General features: G+C 53.1%; 1 protein-coding gene across 1 annotated transcript; it reads left to right on the top strand.

Moving 5' to 3' along the window:
- Positions 1 to 2066: 2066 nt before the first annotated feature.
- A3GALT2 (alpha 1,3-galactosyltransferase 2) lies at positions 2067 to 18503 on the top strand. Its single transcript, XM_040974398.1, has 5 exons — positions 2067 to 3454; positions 15181 to 15264; positions 15451 to 15540; positions 15813 to 15950; positions 17734 to 18503. The coding sequence occupies exons 1-5, from the start codon at positions 3432 to 3434 to the stop codon at positions 18419 to 18421; spliced, it is 1023 nt and encodes a 340-aa protein (XP_040830332.1). The 5' UTR covers positions 2067 to 3431; the 3' UTR covers positions 18422 to 18503.
- The last annotated feature ends 2165 nt before the right edge of the window (positions 18504 to 20668 follow it).

Raw genomic sequence — 20668 nt, 5'->3', positions numbered from 1 at the left:
GCAGGTTAAATTTTTAAACACAATTGCTTCAGGCAATCTTCAATTATCTTTTATATATATAGCCAATCCATGAAAACATTTTAAAATGCAAACCCATTTCGGAACCAGAAGCAGTTACTTCCTCCTAGCTGACTTAGGAACATCCCCCTTCTTAAGAATCGCAATGGCAGGGACAAAGTCAAAGTTCCAAGCTCTTCAAAGGCCAGGCTCCAAGCGTGCCCCTCCCTTTCTCAGGGCCTGGAGCATCTTCTGTTTTATTGAAGTCAAGGGTATGGAAGAACTTCAGTTTGGCTGTTGTCTTAGGAGGCTGCCAAAGAATTTACTGAACTTAGTTAGCAGGTTAGTCATCAATAAGATGAAAATAACTTAAAAGGAAATGTTATGACACTGTTGTTCTCTGACAAGGAATCAAACTTCTATTTTAATTCTGTTCCTTTAAAGGTTAAGTACTTAGCAAATGCACACAATATGAACAATTTTACCACACATCCTTTAAGAATTCGTTGTCTTCCTGTGAGGCAGTCTCAGAAACAATACTTTGTAAATAAGAACACAGATAACTTATAACCTGAATCAATTTCGTGATTAAAAAGATATTTTGACCAAGACATAAACATCAGTATCCATTATCTGTAACCATCTAAATATTAAACATATGCAGCAACCAACTTGGCAGTTTCATAACATTATGCAATTATAATCCAAAATATTTGAAATAACAGTTGAATTATCCAAATGTTGTCTCTGTTTTTGAGAGTTCCATGGATCCTCTGGAATTCCCAAAGTCAGGAGACTTGGTTCAGACTTTTGAGCAATTTAGAGATTCAAATAAGTTGGTTAAATGTACATTTAAATGAGCATGCTAGCAAGTAGGCTGGATTTGATGGCAAAGGCAAGAAAATCTCAGGCCAAATGGAGTCAAGTCAAACCTCTCCCCAGCAGGAGGGTGAAGAGTTCGCTCTTAGCCAGGCCCTCCTAAATATGCATATCAATGCCCAGAAGCTAAACTGAGGCTGACTAGCAACACCAGGAAGTAGAGGGAGCTTTCACAGAGTTCAAGCCCAAGATGAGAGCAGGGCTACAGAACAAAGACACGTAACACACATCCGATCCAGGACAAAGACATCACAGCCCCTCGAACCCGGAACCTAGGTGGAAAGGGCACCTTTCCACCTCTCGGGATTCGGAACCTGGGCAAAACGGGTGGTCCCTCTGACCTGGCATTTGGACACTGGCTTTCCCCCTCGAGCTTAAAACTTATAGCCCCTTCGAATCCGGAACCCAGCTGGGAGGTCGCCTTCACTACAGCCCCTCGAGTCCGGAACTCAGCTAGAAGGTCGCCTTCACCATCAGACTCGGAACCCAGGCAGAAGCCCCATCAAATCTGACGCCCAATTAGAAGGTTGCCCCCAACCCATCAGACTCGGAACCCAGGCAGAAGGCTACCCCCAAGCCCATCAGACTCGGAACCCAGGCAAGCAAGTCCGTCTAGCTCGGAACCGGGGAGAGCACGCAGTCCCTCAGGTCAGGCACCTGGACCCAGGGACGTCGGCCTTGGGGACCCCAGTCGTCACCAAGAGATCCCAACCGACAGAGCGGTAACTGACTGGATGAAGGCATTTCAGGCTACCGTGCATGGAGTTCTGTAAAACCTTGCTAGGGTGCTAAAAAACTACTGGGTTATTGTAGATCACAGCTAGTTTTCTTTTTTTTTTTTTAAATACCTTGCCAACTATAATATGATTGTATAAGTCTTAAAAAAGAAAAAAAAAAAGATGTACTTATTTTTATTGAAAGGTAGATATACAGAGAGGAGGAGAGACAGAAAGGAAGATCTTCCCTCTGATGGTTCACTCCCCAAGTGACCACAATGGCCATTGCTGAGCCAATCTGAAGTCAGGAGCCAGGAGCTTCCTCCAGGTCTCCCACGCGGGTGTAGGGTCCCAAGGCTTTGGGCCATCCTCAACTGTTTTCCCAGGCCACAAGCAGGGAGCTGGATGGGAAGCAGAGCTGCCGGGATTAGAACCAGCGACCATGTGGGATCCCGGTGCGTGCAGGGCGAGGACTTTAACCACTAGGCTATGGCACTAGACCTGATTATATAAGTCTTACAACCAGTGATTTGTTGTTGTGCTTTATATTCCAGGTTAAATATTTTTCTGAGACTTTTAGGGTTCACAGCAATTGGTAAAGTGTAATTGGTTTTAGAGAGTCTAACACTTGCCTATTTCCTGCCTAATGCAAAGATGGCTTTAGCCTTTTCAAAGTTCAACTAAGTTTAGGTGATTATAAGTTAATTCAGAACTGTTAATGCTAGGTAATAATATAGACTCCATGGAAACTTTGAAATTAACTGTCCTATGTGATGAGCTTACAGCTATTGTCAATGTTAATCCTTTCAATGTTCCTGTGCCTTTTAACTGATCTAGGCTAGAATCCTGCATAGCTCAGGGAAGCTTCCTGTGTACTGTCTCCATTGAGTTAATTTTTTATAAATCTTAACCAAAAGTCCCAGGTCTAAAGTTTACTCTGACAAAGGTTTAAATCTAAATTCTGAAGATACGCTAGCTCGGGAGAAATTATAACTGTATTATGTTTTTTTGTTATCTGGACTTCAACAAAGGGAAACATGCAGGCTCCAATCAGGACTTCAGGTACCTGATAACTTCTACCTTCTATTGGGGACTTCAGATTGACCCCCTAGAGAATGCCCGGCTGCTGTTGGTCCTTCAACAGCCCTTTTCAACACGAAGCAGCCAGAGCAGTCATTGTCCCCTGTCCCTAACTAGGGTCCATTCTTCTGGAGGGGGAATGTGAGGAGTCAGATGGGATAAGAGGCAGTTAGGGTCTCGGGTCCCTGGTCACTCTTCACAGTGTGCGGCCTCCTTGGTGGCCATATATGGTTCAGAGAGACCATTTGCGTGTTTAGAATCTATAGCCTTTGCTGATGTTAGTGATGTTTCCATTTTTGGTATCTCACCACTTGTGGCTTAACATTTCTTTTAAAATCTTTGTGACAAGAATTCAAAGCCAGCACCACGGATTCCAGTCCAGCCAAATGACAAGTGGAAGGACCCCTGAAAGCAAGCACGTGACAAGATTCTCTTCTTGCATTCTACACCAGACTCAACACTTCCCTGGGGATGGAAGAGGGAGGGTCACAGTGAATTGTCTCAGAGCTTTGACTACCCAGGGCTGGCCTGCCTTGGAGCCACCCACTTCCAGGTGATTGGTCCCACATGGGCTGCCAGGAGCCTACTTCCTCTAGCAGGCCCCACCCCCAAGCAGATTCCTTTCAGCAGTCCACCCCTAAATACCCCTGTGGGTGTGGCTTCTGGCACCCAGGAATAGGCTCTGCTTTGGGAGCTGGGCCATTTCTTCCTAGGCTCTGAGCTGAGACTTTGGGCAGGCTGTCCCAGCAGGTTCCACACATGGCTTTCAAGGAAAGACTCAGGTGAGCAGGGACACGACTGTGGGGTGGGAAGCGGGACAACTGGCTTGAGTGTCCCAGGTTGCCAGTAAAAGGAGCCAAGGGGAGGTATATGCCACAGGGTACTAACTGAGCCCATGCCCTGGGCAAAGTAATTCAGAAACACCACTTGTGAATGCTGGGTGGGTGGGAGGCTGCATCCGGGGGCTTCTGGCTTGTGAATGGTTAGGTATACCCCCAACTTTGCTCCCCTCGACTCTGAACTGTTGGTAAGCTGGAGAGCCAAGGCCAGGAGATCCCTACAAGGCAAGTTCACCATCCCCCCAGGAATCAGTCAGTGCTCCCTGGGAGAGAATTGCTGACCTGTGGCCATTTATTGAAAGCAGCAAAAATGGGGAACAGGGCAGGGACGGGACTGATGAGACTGCTTTCTGGCTCCTTTTGTAAATGCAAGACCAAGGATAGGAAGTAAGGCTTGGGGAGGGCCCCCCTGAACTCAGGCTCCCGAGCTGGAGCATGGGAGGGAGCAGGAGGCACTGACAAGCCCATAACCCCCCTACACCTGACCATCTAAGGTCGGCTGGGCTGCTTGGGCCGGCTCTGCCTGGCTGCCCAGCCCAAGATCTAGTGCCCAAGATAAGTGTGAGCTTGTCCTCCTCTGGTGGGGTAGTTGGAGCCAGCTAAGAGGAAGGACAGTGCTGAAATCAGAGAGAGGCCGGCTGCGGCCTTTTCCTGCCCTTGCAGACAGCAGCCACCTCCCAAAGCATGTGTACGCCTGAGGCAATGCTGCCAACTGCCAGGACTGGCCTGGTAGCCAGAGCAGCCCAGCTGCAGCCAGCCCTTCCCAGGGCTGCTTTGGACAGAGGAGGGAGGGGACAGCTTCTTAAAGCAGACACTGACTCAAGAGAAGTCAAACCCACAGGGATAGTAACAGGCCTGGAGACCCTGGGAAGAGGAGTGTCAGGGTTGAGCTGCAGCCTGAGCTGAGATCAGCCAACAGGCTGAGATTTCCCAGCCGCGAGGCAAGCCAGTGGTCTATCCTCAGCCTCTGCCTTCGGAGAATGGGGATCATTCTCTTCTAAGTGCCCCTCGGCAGAGTGCAGCCTCAGGGAAGTGCTGCGATGACTAAGAAGGAGTGCAGCTTTAATCTGGGAGAAAATGGAGCTTGCAAAAAAGCAAAGGAGTAACAGTCAGCATGAGGAAGAGAATGAAGACAAAGAACCCATTCTTCGCTTCATTCATTGACAGAACAACTCAGAGTTAATACCACCAATTAGGAGGCAGGCTCTGGAAGCCCACACCATGAATGCAAAGTTGAATGGAGCAGGAGGCCTTGGAGATGAGTAGGGCAGGCGTTCCCATGTGGCAGAACTTGGCAGTGCTGCACCAGGGTCTGGTAGAGGCTGAGGAGGCTTACAGAGGGGAGGACACTGCTCACAGAGGGGATTGGAGGTCAAGTGAGGCAGAGACACAGAGCAGAGGGCTGGATGCTAAGGAAGGAAGGGTGAATCATGATGTGTGGAATGGGGCGGGGGAGAAGCCATGGCAAGCTTCTGAGTGGGGTGTGGGTACGCTCTGGGTGGAACATGCACGGGGAAGAGTGTTAAAGAAACTGATCCGGGAATGCAAATGAGAAACAATGGTGTGTGAGGGGAGGGTGAATGAGTCCGGTCCAGGGAGGAGAAGAGAACAGCAGCGGTCCTTGGTGATGGAGCAGCTGTGAGGGGAGTGAGCAGCAGTCCCCACCTAGATCATAAGAACCAGAAGGAGAAAGTCATGGAGAAATGCAACTGGCTGGAGGATATTATGTCCAGGTTCAATTCCCAAGGTCAGCAACAAGGGTAGGGCTTGGGGCCTGGAAGAGAGGAACCTCATGGGGAAACAGGTAGAGACATGTAACCTGACCTGAGGGACAGGAGGGAGCGGCCTTGCAAAGGGGCTTGGGGGGCAGGGGCTGCACCTGTCAGGTGCTTGGGTGAGGTAGGTCTGGAAGGGGTTGGCATGAGCCAGCAGGCAAGCAATGGGGACTCAGCTGAGAAGCGCAGTGGAGAGAGGAGGGAGGTGTGCTCTCCTTTGTGGTGGGAGAGTTCACTGTGGAGCATGCACTGCAGGGGATAAGAGGGTGGCTCATGCAGGGCTGGGGACTGGCCTGGAACAGAGGGAGAAGCATACAGGATTTGAAGGACATGGAAAAGGGGCATGGAGGAAGATACCAAGGGGTTTGAGAGAGAATAGGGGACAAGGAAGACCAAGACATCCTCTGCCAAGTCGTGGGAAACTTGAGAGAGGAGCAAATTTCAAAGAATGTTGAGAGTTCCTTGTGGGCCAGTTGGAGATGCTTGTGAGACATTCAAATGGGCCAGGTGGTCACCAGTGCCCTTTGATGATGCCCACGATGCCTGGGTCAGCCCCAGAGTAAGCTCTGCATGTGGAAAGTCTAATGGAAGGTGGCCAGGACACATGGGAAGCCAGCAGGGCAGAGGGCCAGGGACAGGTGCTGTGGCCGCCACTCTGGATGCCTGCATCTCAAATCAGAATGCTGCTTCTGATCCAACTTCCTGCTGATGTGCGATCTGGAGCAGCAGATGATGGCTCAAGGGATTGGGACCCTGCCCCCCAAATATGGGAGGCGTGGATGGAGTTCTGGGCTCATATCTTCTGCCTGGCCCTGCTCTGGCTGGTGCCTGAATTTGAGGAGTGAATCAGAGAGTCCCACCGCCCAGTCTTTCTCTTTCTCTCTGTCACTCTGCCTTTTAATTACATAGATCTCAAAAAAATAAAAAACAAAGCCAAACCTATAGGAGAATAGCAAGCCAACAAAAGTAGCACATGCTCAGTGTACAAAGGGAAAGAGAAGCATCCCAGCTACAAAGCTGAAATCCTGTCCAGTCTGGCGAGCCTCCCTGAGAATGTGTGCTGTCCGTAACGACAGCCGCAGACACTCCCTGTGCTCCACACGAGGCCGGTTCCCACTGCAACGTCTAAAACACGCTCCAGATGTGCTCTGTGCTGGAAAACTGGTATGGGGGAGACCCCACTCGTTCTTATACCATTTACATGCTAAAACGGCATTTCAGTGTTGGCTTAAGTAAAAGCACTGCTGAAACTAATCTTACCTATTTTTTTCCTTATTTTATTCATCTTTTTCATTTTTACTTGAATTTTTTTGGATTTTTTTGAGGATGTTTACATAGTTGATTAGGTGGGATCGGAGGAAAGTGGGCAGGACCATTGTTTGCACATTTTTTTTCCCTTCTTCCTGTATCTGGGGGAGGGAAGATACAATGGGGGAGGCTGTACCTAGCCTCCTCAGTACCCAGTCACATCCCAGGGTCCCCACTGGTCTGAGAGTTCTGCTCAAGCGGTTTCGAAAGCCTGAGATGCTGTTGATATCGCTGCTCCAAGGATGAGGAAATATTTCCAAGGTCAATTAGCTGACATAGTCCACTTCAGAGTCTCTGTTCACCCAAAAGTTCGCTGTCGGGTTTCACTGGGGTAGTTGGTCAATTTGTTCTCCCCTCTTTCCTCTGTAAACCAGTGGGTGCTGTGGCCCAGCCCAACCCTGCCTACTACAAGTCAGCCCACACGTACACCAGGAAAAGCTGAAGCCCAGGCAGAGCAGCCCCCAGTAACCCCCACTGGACCAGCCCCCAGCTCTGGTTCCTGTGCCTGCCAGTGTGCAGTGGACTGGTCTGGTCTGTCCCACATCCTGTTCAGCTTTCGTACACATCATTGGCCATTGAAGCTGACTCTACCCTCTAGCCCACACTCATGCCAGTAGGTGCCACCACCTGTCCAATCAGGCTCACTCCAAGCCCTGGTTCTCATGCTTACCAGTGGGAATTGCAGCCCATCAGCAAGTGGACTTGCTGATGCCCAGTCGCCCCAGTGGACCCACTCCCTGCCCAGTCACCCCAGTGGACCTACTCCCTGCCCTGGATCTTGCACACTTCAAGAGGTTCTGTAGTCTAGCTTAACAGGACTTGCTCCCAGTTTTAGCACTTTTCAGCTGCTGCTGCTGCAAAGCCTGATCCGCCTGCCCTTGCTTTGGTTCATCCTTGCACTAGTGGATACCCATCCTGGCTCTCTCCCAACCCAGTTCACATGTAGGCCAATATATATTGTAGCCCTGCCCAGCCTGATCTGCTCCCAGTCCCAGCTCTCACACTCACCAGCAGGAGCAATGGCTCAGCAGGAGAGTCCCCACTACTCCTCTGCCAGGTTTGCACACCTCCTCCCATCTTGCATGTGCTGGTGGGTACTGCAGCCCAGTCTGATATGGCCCATCTCACCTCAGTATTTGCCAGGAAGTGCTGTAGCCTGGCCTGGCCTGGCCTTGTCTGCTCCATTCCAGCTTGTGCTGGTGGGTGCTACTGCCCAGCCTGGCACAGTCTGCCCTCAGTCCTGGCCCTAATGTGAACTGGCTGGTGATGTGGTTAGACCAAGCCTGCCCTGCACCCCATCTTGGTTCTCAGATCTGCCAGTGGTTTTTTTTTTTTTAATAGAGTTATAGTATTTTATTGTTATTTATCCATTTTCTCTTTGTTTTTCTAATGTTTATTTTATTTTTGATAATGTTTACATAGTTGATCAAGGTGCTGCCAGTGGGTGTTATGAATTGGCACAGCCTGACCCACCTCCAGACCTGAGCCACAAGTAGGCCAGTAGCTACTATAACCCGGTCTAGTGTGGGTTGCTCTTTGCCTTGGTTTTTGTGCTCACCTGGAGGGACTATGCCCTGACAAAGGAGTTCCCCTAGTTCCTAATTGGGCCTCCTCACAGTGGCAGAAATCATGCCCCTGGGTAGGTCCTTGACCCAGGCTGCTTTAGTCCACCTCTTGTCCTGACAGGAACAGTAGCCTTGCCCATCTTGCCCACACCCAATCCAGTTTTACTGTTGGGTGTTGTAGCCCAGCCACACCTAGTCCACACCCAGACACAGCCCTCATGTGGCCCAGTGCAAGCCGAAACATAGCCCAGTCTGTCCTACACCCACCTTGCTTCTCTATACGCACTTTGCTTCTCATGAGCATCTTGGGTGCTGGAGTCTAACCAAGTCCAGCATGCCCCAGACCCAGTCCACACCCATACCAAGGGACAGCGCAGCCATGTCCAGCCAAGACTACCACCCTCATTCTGGCTTTTGCACTCACCAGTGCGAACCACAATCCAGCCGTGCTATCCCCTTAGCTCCCCAACTAGGCCTGTTCCCAGCCCCAGATTTTGTGCACGCCAGTGGTTGCTTTGACCCAGCTCAGCATAATCCAGTCCGTTGATGTTTGCCATTAGATGCTGCAGCCTGGCCTGATCTGACCCACACTCAGTCCCAACTCTTACTGGCAAATACTACAGCCTGGCCCTGCCCAGTCCGCTCCAATCCCTGACTCATGCAAACCAGTAGGTGTGATAGCCTAGCCTGAAATGCCCCCATTCCAGCCTGACTCCTGCACTTGGCAATGAGTTAAGGTTGGCCTGGCCCTGCCCTGTCCACCCCCTTCCAAAACCAACCCATACACTTGTCAGTGGGTGGAGCTATCCTGCCCAGTCTGACTAACACACAGGCTTGAATTATGTGCTCAGTAGGAACTATGGCCCATCAGGGGAGTTTCTTAAGTTCCTCCACAGACCCAGATCTCACACGTGCCAGCGAGTGCTAGGTTTTTACCAGTCACAGACTACCCCTTCCATCCTGGCTTATGTATGAGCAGTGGATGTTGTGCCCCATCCTGCTCCACACTGTATTCTTGAGTATGCCTACGAGTGCTGCAGCCTAGGCCAACCCAGTCTGTACCCAACCCCAGTACCCATGAGTGTTAGAGGGTTCCACGGTCATGGATAGCTCAGCCAGTCACCACTCTCAGCTCCAAGCAAACAAGCTGAAATTGCAGATCACAGGGGTGGGCCCACATATTCCCCACAGAATCTGCCCCCAGACCCAGTTCTCTTGGATGCTGATTAGTGCCATGGCCCAGCCTAACATTTCCCATCTGTTCTGACTCTCACTTGTGGGTACTGTGATCCAGCCCTGCCAGGTAGGCCCCCAGCCCAGGCTTTAGTGTGCACCAGTGAGTAGTATTCAGCATTGCTCAATTTTAACGACCCCAGCTCTGGTCTACCACAAGGTCTGGTGCTTCAGTCTGACTCTCAAAGGTCCTCACGTTCTCCCCTCAAAAGCACACCAGTGAAAAGAAATAGGTGAGGTTGCTTTTCACTTTTGAAATGTGGCTGCTAGGAAATCTTTGGTTGCATAAACACAAGGTGGTTCACTTACGAAGAGTTGACAGGATGAGTTCCAAAGCTGGCAGAGGGAAGGAGGCTCTGCCCAGCCGCTAAGTACCCACCTCCTGGATCGCACATCAGAGTACCTGGGTTCAGGGCCCAGCTTCGGTTCCTGACTGCAGCTTCCTGCTAATGCAGACCCCAGGTGGCAACAGCGATGGCTCAAGTGACTGGTTCCTACCACTCACATGGGACTGAGCCAAGACATGGGGGAGCATGTTGCCTCACTTTTCCTGTGTCTCAATGTCTGCCAACCTTGCCAGTAAACCAATGTAACTGAATGTTGCTTGAGATTGTTATACAGATTAAGTTAATTTGGATACAAAAATGTTTCATATCCATGCACTTGAGGGGCCTGCAAAAAGTTCAGAGAAAAAAAAGTCATAGATTTCAAAGTTTTTTTTTTTTAATTAGACTTATCTCAGGTTCACATTCCATGAACCTTGTAAAGTACCTTCTCACATGTCAGTAAAGATATAAACACACTAGTCCAAGCTTCTCCTGCAGAAATGAGCTCTGTCTCTACTCAAAAGCGAGCGAGCGAGAGAGAGATCTTTCATTTGGTGGCTCACCCCCCAAGTGGTTGTAACAGCCAGCGTTGAGCCAGGCCATCAGCTTCCTCTGGGTCTCCTACATGTGTTGCAGAGCCCAGGTGTTGGGGTCACCATTCCGTGCTTCCCCAGGTACATTAACAAGGAGCTAGACTCCGCCCAGGGCTCCCATATGGAATGCTGACATCACTAGTGGTGGCTAAACTCAGGGTGTCACAACGCTGGTCCCTCTATGTGGAGGTCTGTTCCTGTCTTTTCCATGTGATCCAATAGAGTGTCTTCTTCAGAGTATGCCCAGCCCAGACTCGGCCTGTTCAGTGGCCATGTCATTCCCACAGCTGCTGAGCACCAACTACGGTTCTTCATCTTCACATGCATCTGTCTGCATTCCGGGTGGAAGCCCACAGTGAGCATTGGGGACAGGTTTTGAAGGCTGCTCAAGCAAAGCTAAGCATCATGGATTTTATTCACTGGGAAGCAAGAAGTCACACAAAAACCTGCACTTCTGTGTCGACTACCAACTACACCTTTCCCTCATTAAGCAAAACATTTATCTTAGGTCCTGTGTTGTGGCACAGTACATTAAGCTGCCACCTGTGATACCCACATCCCATATGGGCACCGGTCCAAGTTCTCCTTGCTCAACTTCCAATCCAGTGCCCTGCTAATGCACTTGGAAAAGCAGTGGAAGTACTGGGCCCCTGTACCCACATGTGAGGCTGGCTCCTGTCTTGGCCCTGGCTCAGCTCCAGCCATAGCTGCCATTTGGGGAGTGAACCAACAGGTGGAAGATCAGTCTTGTCTATCTCTCCCCTCTCTCTGTCACTCTGCCTTTCAAACAAATGAAAGATGCACCTTTGGAGAAGAATGACAGCCATGCACGCACGTGGCAGACGCTGCAGGGCGGGGAGGCTGCCCCCGCTGGCTCCGGCTTGGGCCTGACGCAGGCCCCGTGCTTCTGGATGCAGACACTGAGGTCTGGCCTTGCAGGCCTGTTTGCTGCTGCATGGTTTGTTCCTCTCTGGATTGTAATTGTAACGCACATCAACCTGGTGATCGCTTTGTTTCCATGTGACCCTGGAGACTTCCTGAGTTTATTACTCCAGTCCCTTTGGTTGGACACTGAGACTTTTTCAGTCATACATGAGCAGTTCACATAATACCTCTCCCTGCAATGTTGCCATTTTCTTTCAAAGAAGAAAGAAAGAAGGCATGGGCCCAATGCAATAGCCTAGGGGCTAAATCCACACCTTGCAACCACCAGGATCCCATATGAGCACTGGTTTGTGTCCCAGTTGCTCTACTTCCCTTCTAGCTCCTTGCTCATGGCCTGGGAAAGCAGTGGGGGATGGGCCAAAGCCTTGGGACCCTGCACCTGCATGGGAGACCTGGAAGAAGTTGCTGGCTTCAGACAGGCTCAGTTCTGGCTGTAGTGGCCACTTGGAGAGTGAACCAGTTTGTAACTTTCCAATAAAAATGTAGAAACAGAAAGAAAGAAAGAAAGAGAATAAAAGAAAAAAAGAGAAAAGAAAAGAAAACAGGGCATGCAATAGGCAGACAAAGCCAGGAGCCCCAATTTCCATCCAGGTCTCCTAGGTGAGTGGCAGGAACCCAAGTGCTTGAATCACCTTTTGCTTATGTGTGACGTGCAGGAAGCTGGGACTCAAACCCAGGCACTCTGCCGTAAGACACAGGTGCACTGAATCCGACCCCTTCTCCTGGAGCGTCCTCATGCCTTCTCCAAGGTTGCTCTCCTGGCAGCATTCGACCAAGCCCACGTCTTCCTGTGCACAGAAAACAAACACCCCCCATGTCCCTCCAGCTGCCATCCTCTGTGGCCCTGCCTTCCTGTCCCTCTGAGCTCTTTCCTAGGGTATGTCTGCTCTCCTGGTGAATTTGAGAACCACCCCGCACTCCACCACCAAGCCTGCCTGCTTCCTGTCTCCTGTGCCTCCTGCCCCCAGCCAGACCATCTTCCTCCTTCCTGGTTCCCGCCCTGACTCTCTAATCCCAAATTGCAACCTTCACCGCCCACTGTTCCTTGCCAATCACCAATGTGCCAGCTACACCCTGGCCCCTGGCTCACCTCCTGTCTCCAGCTGGGTCCTCTTTCCTGGTCTTCTATGTACATGCGTGTATTTTGTTTTGTTTTGTCTTTGTTCAGTAAGATGGGTGCCACACCCTGCACATAATACTTTTCAGGGCTCGTTCAAGGCCTCCAAGATGAAGTACAAAAAACTGTAGACTTGAAGCCAGGCCTTGCTTCCTGCTGCGAACAACTTCCAGGTCCCGCCCACTCCAGGCTGTCTTTCACGCCTTTGGGCACACTGGTGCCTCTTGTGTAAGGCCATTGCTGTGTCTGTCTGGTTAGCTTGAGGACTCACCTTACTCCTAGCTTAGAGGCCACCTCCCTCTAGAAAGTCTCCTGACTTTTTGCCTGCCAGGGCTCACCGAGAGTGCCCAGTACTGACCCAACACACAGTACCCGTGGTGCTGGGTTCTGTTCACCTGCTTCAGGTCTGTCACATGACCCTTTCTCCTCTCCCCCTTCCCGACCTCTGGACTCAACAGCCTCCTCACAGGACCCGTGTCTGCTACACCCCTGACCCAGCACGCTGCGTGATGCCAAGCGTGTGAGCAGTGAGTACATGCTGCAGGCATGGTTGGTCACAAACCGACGCCCCCCTCGAGGCTCAGCCTGTCTCTACACTGAAAAGTCTCCTTTTCAGGCACATTGCCCAAGCTGGGGCTCCAGGAGGGATGAATGCAAAAAGCTTTGCATTCCCACAGCTAAGTACCTTTCCTTAAAGGCTCTGGTGTTTGACACGTGCGCCCAGCACTTGACATTCTGGCAGCTTGGCAATTTTCATTCTTTTTTTTTTTTTTAAGTACTGATTTTCTAGGCAAAACCTATCACCTTGTTCTAATTTGTGTGTCTTGGATTACCAGCGATGGTAAGCACATTTCCATAGGTTTGCCTACTGAATGCATTTCTTCTTTGAAGATTTCCTCATTTGTGTGACCTGGAAACTGTGACAGCAAAATGGCTTTTAACGTGGTGACTCCAGTGGGGGGTGCAGGAGGCAGCTGCTGCCACAGTCTCGGTGACAGCTGAGCAGGCCATGCGGAGCACAGAAGGGTCAGGGATCAAGGAGGCTAAGCTGACCCAGCCTGGAGACTCACAGGACAGCGAGGGTGTGGAAGGGGGGAAGCCAGGTGCACTGCTGAGCAGCAGGAGGTGACCGGTGCTGAGATGGCACCAGGTGGACACACACACATTGTTCCAACCTGGCTGCTCTACTTTTACTCCAGCTCCCTGCTTATGGCCTCAGAAAGCAGTGGAAGATGGCCCAAAGCCAAAGCTGCATCCACTTTGGACACCTGGAAGCTCCCGGCTTTGGAATTACCCCAGCTTCAGCCATTTTGGCCACAATGAACCAGCAAATGGCCACAGTGGCAAGTGCTGGGTCAAGAAGCCAGAAGCATCCTCCAGGTCTCTCACAGGTATGGCAAGGGCTCAAGCACTTGAGCCATCTTCCACTGCTTTTCCTAGGCCAATCAGCAAGAAATCAGATCAGAAGTGGAGCAGCTGAGACAGCTCCAGCACCTGTTTGGGATGCGGGCTGTTACTGGAGGTGGCTTTATCTGTTACACCATTATCCTCTAATTTATCTATTTGAGATGCACAAAGAGACAGACAGCTCTCCCATCCAATGGTTCACTCTCCATATCGCTCCAAATGCCCAGAATAGCCACGGCCAGGAGAGGCTGCAACCAAGAACTCAGACCCCAATCCAGGTCACCCACATGGGCAGCAGAGACCCCAACACTTGAGCTATCACCTGCTGTCCTCCGGGATGCACATTAGCAGGTAGCCGTGTGGGGTGCAGCTGTCCCAAGCAGCACCTTAACCCCGACTCCAAGTGCCTGCCCCAGATACAACACTGTCTCTGCCCTCAGCCAGCCCAGCACTCCACTCTGGGTCCAAGACAGCTCTCCACGCCAAGCCACCAAGCCACAAGGCCACGTTCATCCTCTCCCAGCCACCTTAGGTTTCTAAAGAGCAGTTCCCACCACACCTCCCAACTCTACAGATTAAGACAACCCTCAGTGTCACAGTCCCCTAAACCTACCTAAAGTTGAACTGCTGGAGAAAGCAATGGATTAGACTCTAAATGCTCATGGAAGTGGCCTGGTTGTGTACACTGTGCTACCCACAGCCAGAGCCAATGGGGCAACTGGGAAATAAGGTGAGGTCCTTACTTCCAGAGATGGAACAATCTCAAAGATCTGTAATGGCCAATGAGGAGCACAAAGTACAGGACAGCCTGGCCACCATACTGCCATGGAGGGGGCTAACGGGAGAGGAGGGCAGGCAGACATGTGGGCTCTGGGCAAACACCCTTGTATCCCACATAGGAGGGCTGGGCCCCAGACCTGGCTTCTGATTCCAGCTTCCTGCTACTGCAAACCCTGGAAAGCAGTGGTGGCAGCCCGAGGGTCTGGGTTCCTGTCACCCACACCAGGAGGTTTGGCCTGCGATGCTGCGATCCGGCTTCTCCCAGCTGGTAGGCACTTGGAAATGAACCAGGGCATGGGAGCTCTCTGTCTCCATGTATTTCTACCTCAAAATATATATATATATTTTTAAATAGACTATTTGATTGCTCCAGGCACAGGACTGGAGCAGCTGGCAGAAGGGAAGTCATGGTACTCAGTGTGTGTGTGTGTGTGTGTGTAGTGTATATAAGTGTGTGCAGCTCTTTCGTCTCTGCATGTGCCTGTACCATACACACAGAACATATTCTTACTTAAAGAAATAAGCTCAAACAATGGCATCACACAATCTCACACACACAGGTGTGTATCTAAATGAGTTGCTGATGCTCGCTCCTCTCCATCCCCAACCCTCACCTACAGGGCCAAGAAGAAAATCTTCTGGCGGCTGATCCTGCTTGCACTTGGCCTCTTGGGCTTGCTCCTGCATGGGCTCCCAATACTCAGGTACAGCCTCCCTGCCCAGCACTTGAGGCAGGCACACTTGGGTCAGGGCTGGGGGTTAGGAGGAAGTGGGCTCTGTAGATGCCCTCTCCAGGGATGAGAGGTGGTGGGCAGCCTTGGGCAGGTGTCCTGGTGGACTCTCTCTGCTGGAAAGCTGCCATGCCCCTCATGACTGTTCCCACATCACAGGCACCTGGAAGTCCTCCTCCCCATGGGTGTCTGCCCAATAGCCACAAGGCAACAACTGCAAGACAACTTCACAGGTGTCCTGCATCCTTGGTAAGGAGCTGCCATCCTGTGGTCCTGGTATCTGCCCTTCCCACCCCAGCTGGGTCCACCAACCCGAGGGCCTCCATGAGGTCACACATCTCCCAGTGTTCAAACTGCCTGGCTCTGAGTAAAGGGTTTCTGAGGAAGGGGGGTGGGCAGAGGAGAAGGCGTGGACTAGCGTGATGCCCTGGAGGTATCTAGGTCCATTCCTGGGGAGACACCAGTAGGCACCCAGCAGGTGGCTAAATGGAGCTGTCTCCCAATCCACCACCCCTGGCCAGGGCCCGCCCTGAAGTCCTGACCTGTACCTCCTGGGGGGCCCCCATTATTTGGGATGGCACCTTTGACCCAGATGTGGCCCAGCAAGAGGCTGGACAGCGGAACCTCACCATCGGGCTGACTGTTTTTGCTGTGGGCAGGTAAGGCCTGGGGAGGCGGAGATCATTGTCTAGGCAGGGAGGGCGAGGGTGGCACCTGTGTACAGGATACCTAGCATCCTGCTCCCGTATGCTTGGGGTCCCGCAATGAGGCATCCAGGGTGAGCAGAGTGCCAGCAGCCAGGGCTCACAGTGGCTTCGGAAGAGGAGCCGGCCTGGAGGCCATGGCTGGTCAGCTAGGAAATGCCAGTCTTTGTGAGCAGAGTGAACAGGAAGCAGCAATTGCTTGGGTAGACAGAGGGAGGCAGGCACCCACTGGAGGTCCAGATGGCTTCATTGCAGGCACAGAGGATAGGAGATGGGTGGCACAATTGGATCATGGGTGTTTGATGGGGACGGGGGGTTGCAAGTGAACAGATCCAAGCTGGGAGCAGAGAGAAGTTTAGGAAGGAGGGGGAGAGAGTGGCTGAATCACCAGACCAGAGGGTCCCGGGAGCCAAGACTGTTGGGTGGGGCAAGGGACAACAGAGATGGCAAGCGAGATGGTAGCAAGGGGGGTTATTCAAGGTGGCAACAGTAGGTAGGGCTGCCGTTCTGGAAGTGGAACGGAGATTGATGATAACCACTTGGCGGGAACAGCCACAGGAGCAAGTGTCCAAGGAATGCAGTGGACAGAACAATACAGGAGTGCAGGCCGGGCTGGTGGGTGGGGCAATAGTCACGCAGAGGGGACCAGGATGTGCATGTGGAGCTAGCAGCAGGAGGGAGTGCTGGATGTGGAGCGGGCTCCTGGCTGAGGATGGGATCCTACAGCCCAAAGGGATAGCGCTCTGGGCTATTTCAGGAGGCCGGCCAAATGCCAGACCCAGCAGCATAAGAGAGCCTATGACAGCTCCTCATCCAGAACTCTGAAAGGCTGCTGCACTTCCCTCCCAGCCATGTACACGCATACTCCAGAACAGAGAGGAAGCTAGTAGGCTCCTGGCAACCAGGTTCAAGGGCTCGCCCATGGACCAGCAGTGAGCACCTCAGTGTCCCAAGCCCCACTCCCATTCAGGATGCCAAGGCCCTCCTGCCACAGCCCATGGGTTCATGTCTCTGGGTACAGACACACAGGAACCTGTGAGTCCAGCACCAGAGGCCTCTGCTTCCTACACTGTCTGATTCCAACATGCTAAAGTCAAGCCCCACAGCAGTACAGGGCCCAGCACCCAGGCCGGTCGCAGTGGCATTCTCCTGCTTACTAGCAGTGTGTGCCAGGGCCTGCTATGAAGGCTTTGCAAACAACAGCCTTGTGGTCTTGGAGCAGCACCGTGAGTTACCCAAAATGTGAGACATGGTGACTGCTCTTTCACACCCAGGGGTCCCAAGGTCCTGTTAACTCAAAGCACTCAGCTTCTATCCCTGAGGAATCACTATTAACTCAGCGACAGAATAGCATGACAGCTGGCAATGAGGTGGGCCAGGAATTCAAACAGGGCTTGGCAGCCCAGGGCTCCTCACTGCCCTAGGAAATATCTGAGTCTCCACTGGTTGGCCAACTGCTCATTGCAGCATTGGACAAATGGTGCCAGCGCCCCACCAGGCCCGTGCAGCCCCAGTTCCTTCGGGTCCTGTTGGTGGATACAGAGAGGACTTGGCGCCATGCGCCTTCCAGGCAAGACTGGCCCACAGTCCGTAAGTGCTTATCACCTGCCATTCCAAGATGCTAGGACTGGAAGGTTCTGGAGTTCAGGACACTGGAGTGGGGAGGTCAGGGTAGAGGGCGGTGTGGTGGGCTGGCTGCACTGGAGTCGCTGACCAAGGTGCCCCGGCTGGCTGACAGGTACCTGGAGAAGTACCTGGCGCGTTTCCTGGAGACTGCCGAGCAACACTTCATGGTGGGTCTGCCCGTGCTGTACTACGTGTTCACCGAGCGGCCGGCGGCAGTGCCGCGCGTGGCTCTGGGCCCTGGGCGCCGGTTGCACGTGCAGCGCGTGGCGCGCGAGCGGCGCTGGCAGGATGTGAGCATGGCACGGATGAGCACGCTGCACGAGGCTCTGGCCGGCCCGCTGGGCCGTGAGGTGCACTTCGTGCTCTGCATGGACGTGGACCAGCATTTCAGCGGTACCTTCGGACCCGAGGTGCTGGCCGAATCAGTGGCACAGCTGCATGCCTGGCACTACCACTGGCCCCGGCGCCTGCTGCCATTCGAGCGCGACGCACGCTCGGAGGCCGTGCTGGGCCCTGGCGAGGGCGACTTCTACTACCACGCAGCCGTGTTCGGGGGCAGCGTGGAGGCCCTGCGCTCGCTGACGGCGCACTGCGCGCGGGGCCTGCAGCGTGACGCCGCGCGCGGCTTCGAGGCGCGCTGGCACGACGAAAGCCATCTCAACAAGTTCTTTTGGCTGCACAAGCCCACCAAGGTGCTATCGCCCGAGTTCTGCTGGAGCCCGGACATCGGCCCACGGGCGGAGATTCGCCAACCGCGCCTGCTCTGGGCGCCCAAGGAGTATGCACTGTTGCGCGACTAGCGAGCGCAGCCCACACGGGGGAGCCCACGGGGATGCTTGGGCACCGGAAGGGTGGGGAGTGGCACTTGGCGGGGAAGGAAGGGGGCGAAGAAAGGGTCCTGGGAGCCGGGGGTCCCTCCTGGAAGCTACATGACGGCTTGAAGGACAGAGGGATAGCGGCTGGAGCAAGCTTCGCCCCGTCCCGTGCATCCCCCGCCCCCACCTTTCACTTTGTGCAGCGACTAAGGCAGAGCTGCCCTGGTGCCAGGGGTGAGTAATCCCGTGACTTTTCACCTTTGACCTTGCTGATGCCACCGAGAAAGATGTTTCTGCCCAACCTGCTTCCTAAAATATGGGAACTGAGGCACAGAGACAGCGAGAATCTAACTGGATCACTGTGCTGTCAGTGAGCGCTGGGCTGGTCCCCGCAGAGCGAGAAATGCAAGCTGCCTCAGAGGTCGCTAGTCCCACCCTCGCTCCGCCCTGGCCTGACCTGGAGCATGGCTTGTGCATATTTAAGCTCTACTGTAATAAGTGCTTCTCGGCCTTTTGGCTAAGACCAAGTGTAGTACTACTGTAATAAAATCTCCAGAAACTTCTTTAGTGGCCTCTTGCAGCTAGAGAGTAAAAAATAGTATTTCCTGGCCTCAGGTTTGGTGAGGCCGAAGGGACAGGTGGGCCACAACACACCTGCCAGGTGAGTTTCTTATCTGTGGACTTGATAGAAGGTGGGCTTCAGGTGGAAGGGGAAGGCTGTCCACTCTCAGGATGAGTACCAGGGCCGTTGGCTGCACCTGTGAGATGTTCGTCCTCCGCCATACCCAGCTCCAGTGGCCCACGTGCACTACCGCTAACGACCCTGTGCCACTTAGAGATCCTGGCGCGACTCGGCCCTTCTCCCAGCTCTGTGCGCGGTGTGGACAAGCCCCTCACCTTTGCCAGCTGGGTCTCAGTTTTCCTCCCATACAATGGGTGACTTGCCAGTTGCCCTCCTTGCAGGGACTGCTCTGGCGTTCTGGAAAACCCCACTTCCCTCTCCCTGCCTGTGCCTTCTGCAAGTTCCCAGAGTCTAACAAATTTGCCAACGAGAGCAATCTGTGCCCCAGATCCTGGGCTAGGACCGGCTTGTGAGCTGTTGAGGGGACCACAGGCTGGGCAGCTCCTTGGAAACAGCCCCCTCCCCGCGAGCCCCGGGGCCTGAGAAGGGAGGGGCCGGGGGTGCAGAGACCTGGTGTGAAGCAGGAGCAAGCAGGAGTTGAAGTTCCTTCTGTGGCTCCCTTCGTGGCCTTAGCCACAGTCGTTGGCACGACCCTGGACCCACGGGGAAGCAGCAGAGCGCCCACCCTGCCATGCCCACTCCAGAGCCATCCTCAGAAACTCCGCATGTCCACACAGGCTTCATCCCGGATCACAGATGGCATGGAACAGCAAGCCACCGGGGCTAAGGACAGCCAGGACACATGCAGACTGGCCCTAGGTCCCAGGCTCAGTCCTGCACATCAGACATGGATTGATTCATTCCATCCTCTTTGCCTCATTTGACCTCCGAGCAAGCCAGACACAGGGTCGTTCAGTAACCCAAGGGCACAGCACAAGCCACTTTCACCCATGGATGTGAGAACAAACAGGAAGTTAAACACAGCCACGGGGTGAAGCTGGAAGGCCTCCAAGGCTCTCGCTCTCCCCTGTCCATCGGTGCTGGGCCAGCACAGCCAGCCCCGCCCCCAGACATTCAAGGGGCCCTTGGCCTCCTGACTGGTCCCTGGAGAGCCTGATGGATGCATGAGTCCACATGCAGCTCCTGACTCTTGGCAGGGAGGGAAGCAGAAGCTCGTGTGCTGCTATTGTGGTATCTGTCCCACCAGGGCCAACCTCAGGCTGCCATTGCTCACGGTGAAGCAGGTGGGCCATCATGGACCACCGGACGCAGCTAGGGCTGGAGTCCCTGGGCCAAGTGTCCAGTGCTATGGCTGGGATGTGATCATGTGACCAAATCCCAACCCTTCCAGCTATGTGCACGTAGGTATTTTGGGGAGAACAGCCCTGCGAGATAGAGGGGGACAGTGCTGGCTCCTGGGGTCCCGTGTCCACTGTCCCTCCTGATGCTGATACACCCTGGCCCCCACCACCCTCTGACCCCGGAGAGATATAATGGAGGTACAGGTTTTGTCCTGTGCTCCAGGTGACAAACATGGGTCCCCATGCCCAAGCCAGACAGCCCATGCCCAACATAGCCACAAGACCTGGTGGTGTTTAGGCTATTGGAGT

Source organism: Ochotona curzoniae, unplaced genomic scaffold, assembly GCF_017591425.1.
Source record: "Ochotona curzoniae isolate NIBS_2020 unplaced genomic scaffold, NIBS_Ocur_1.0 contig_2404, whole genome shotgun sequence".
NCBI lineage: Eukaryota > Metazoa > Chordata > Mammalia > Lagomorpha > Ochotonidae > Ochotona > Ochotona curzoniae.
This window is presented reverse-complemented; position numbering and strand designations above follow the sequence as displayed.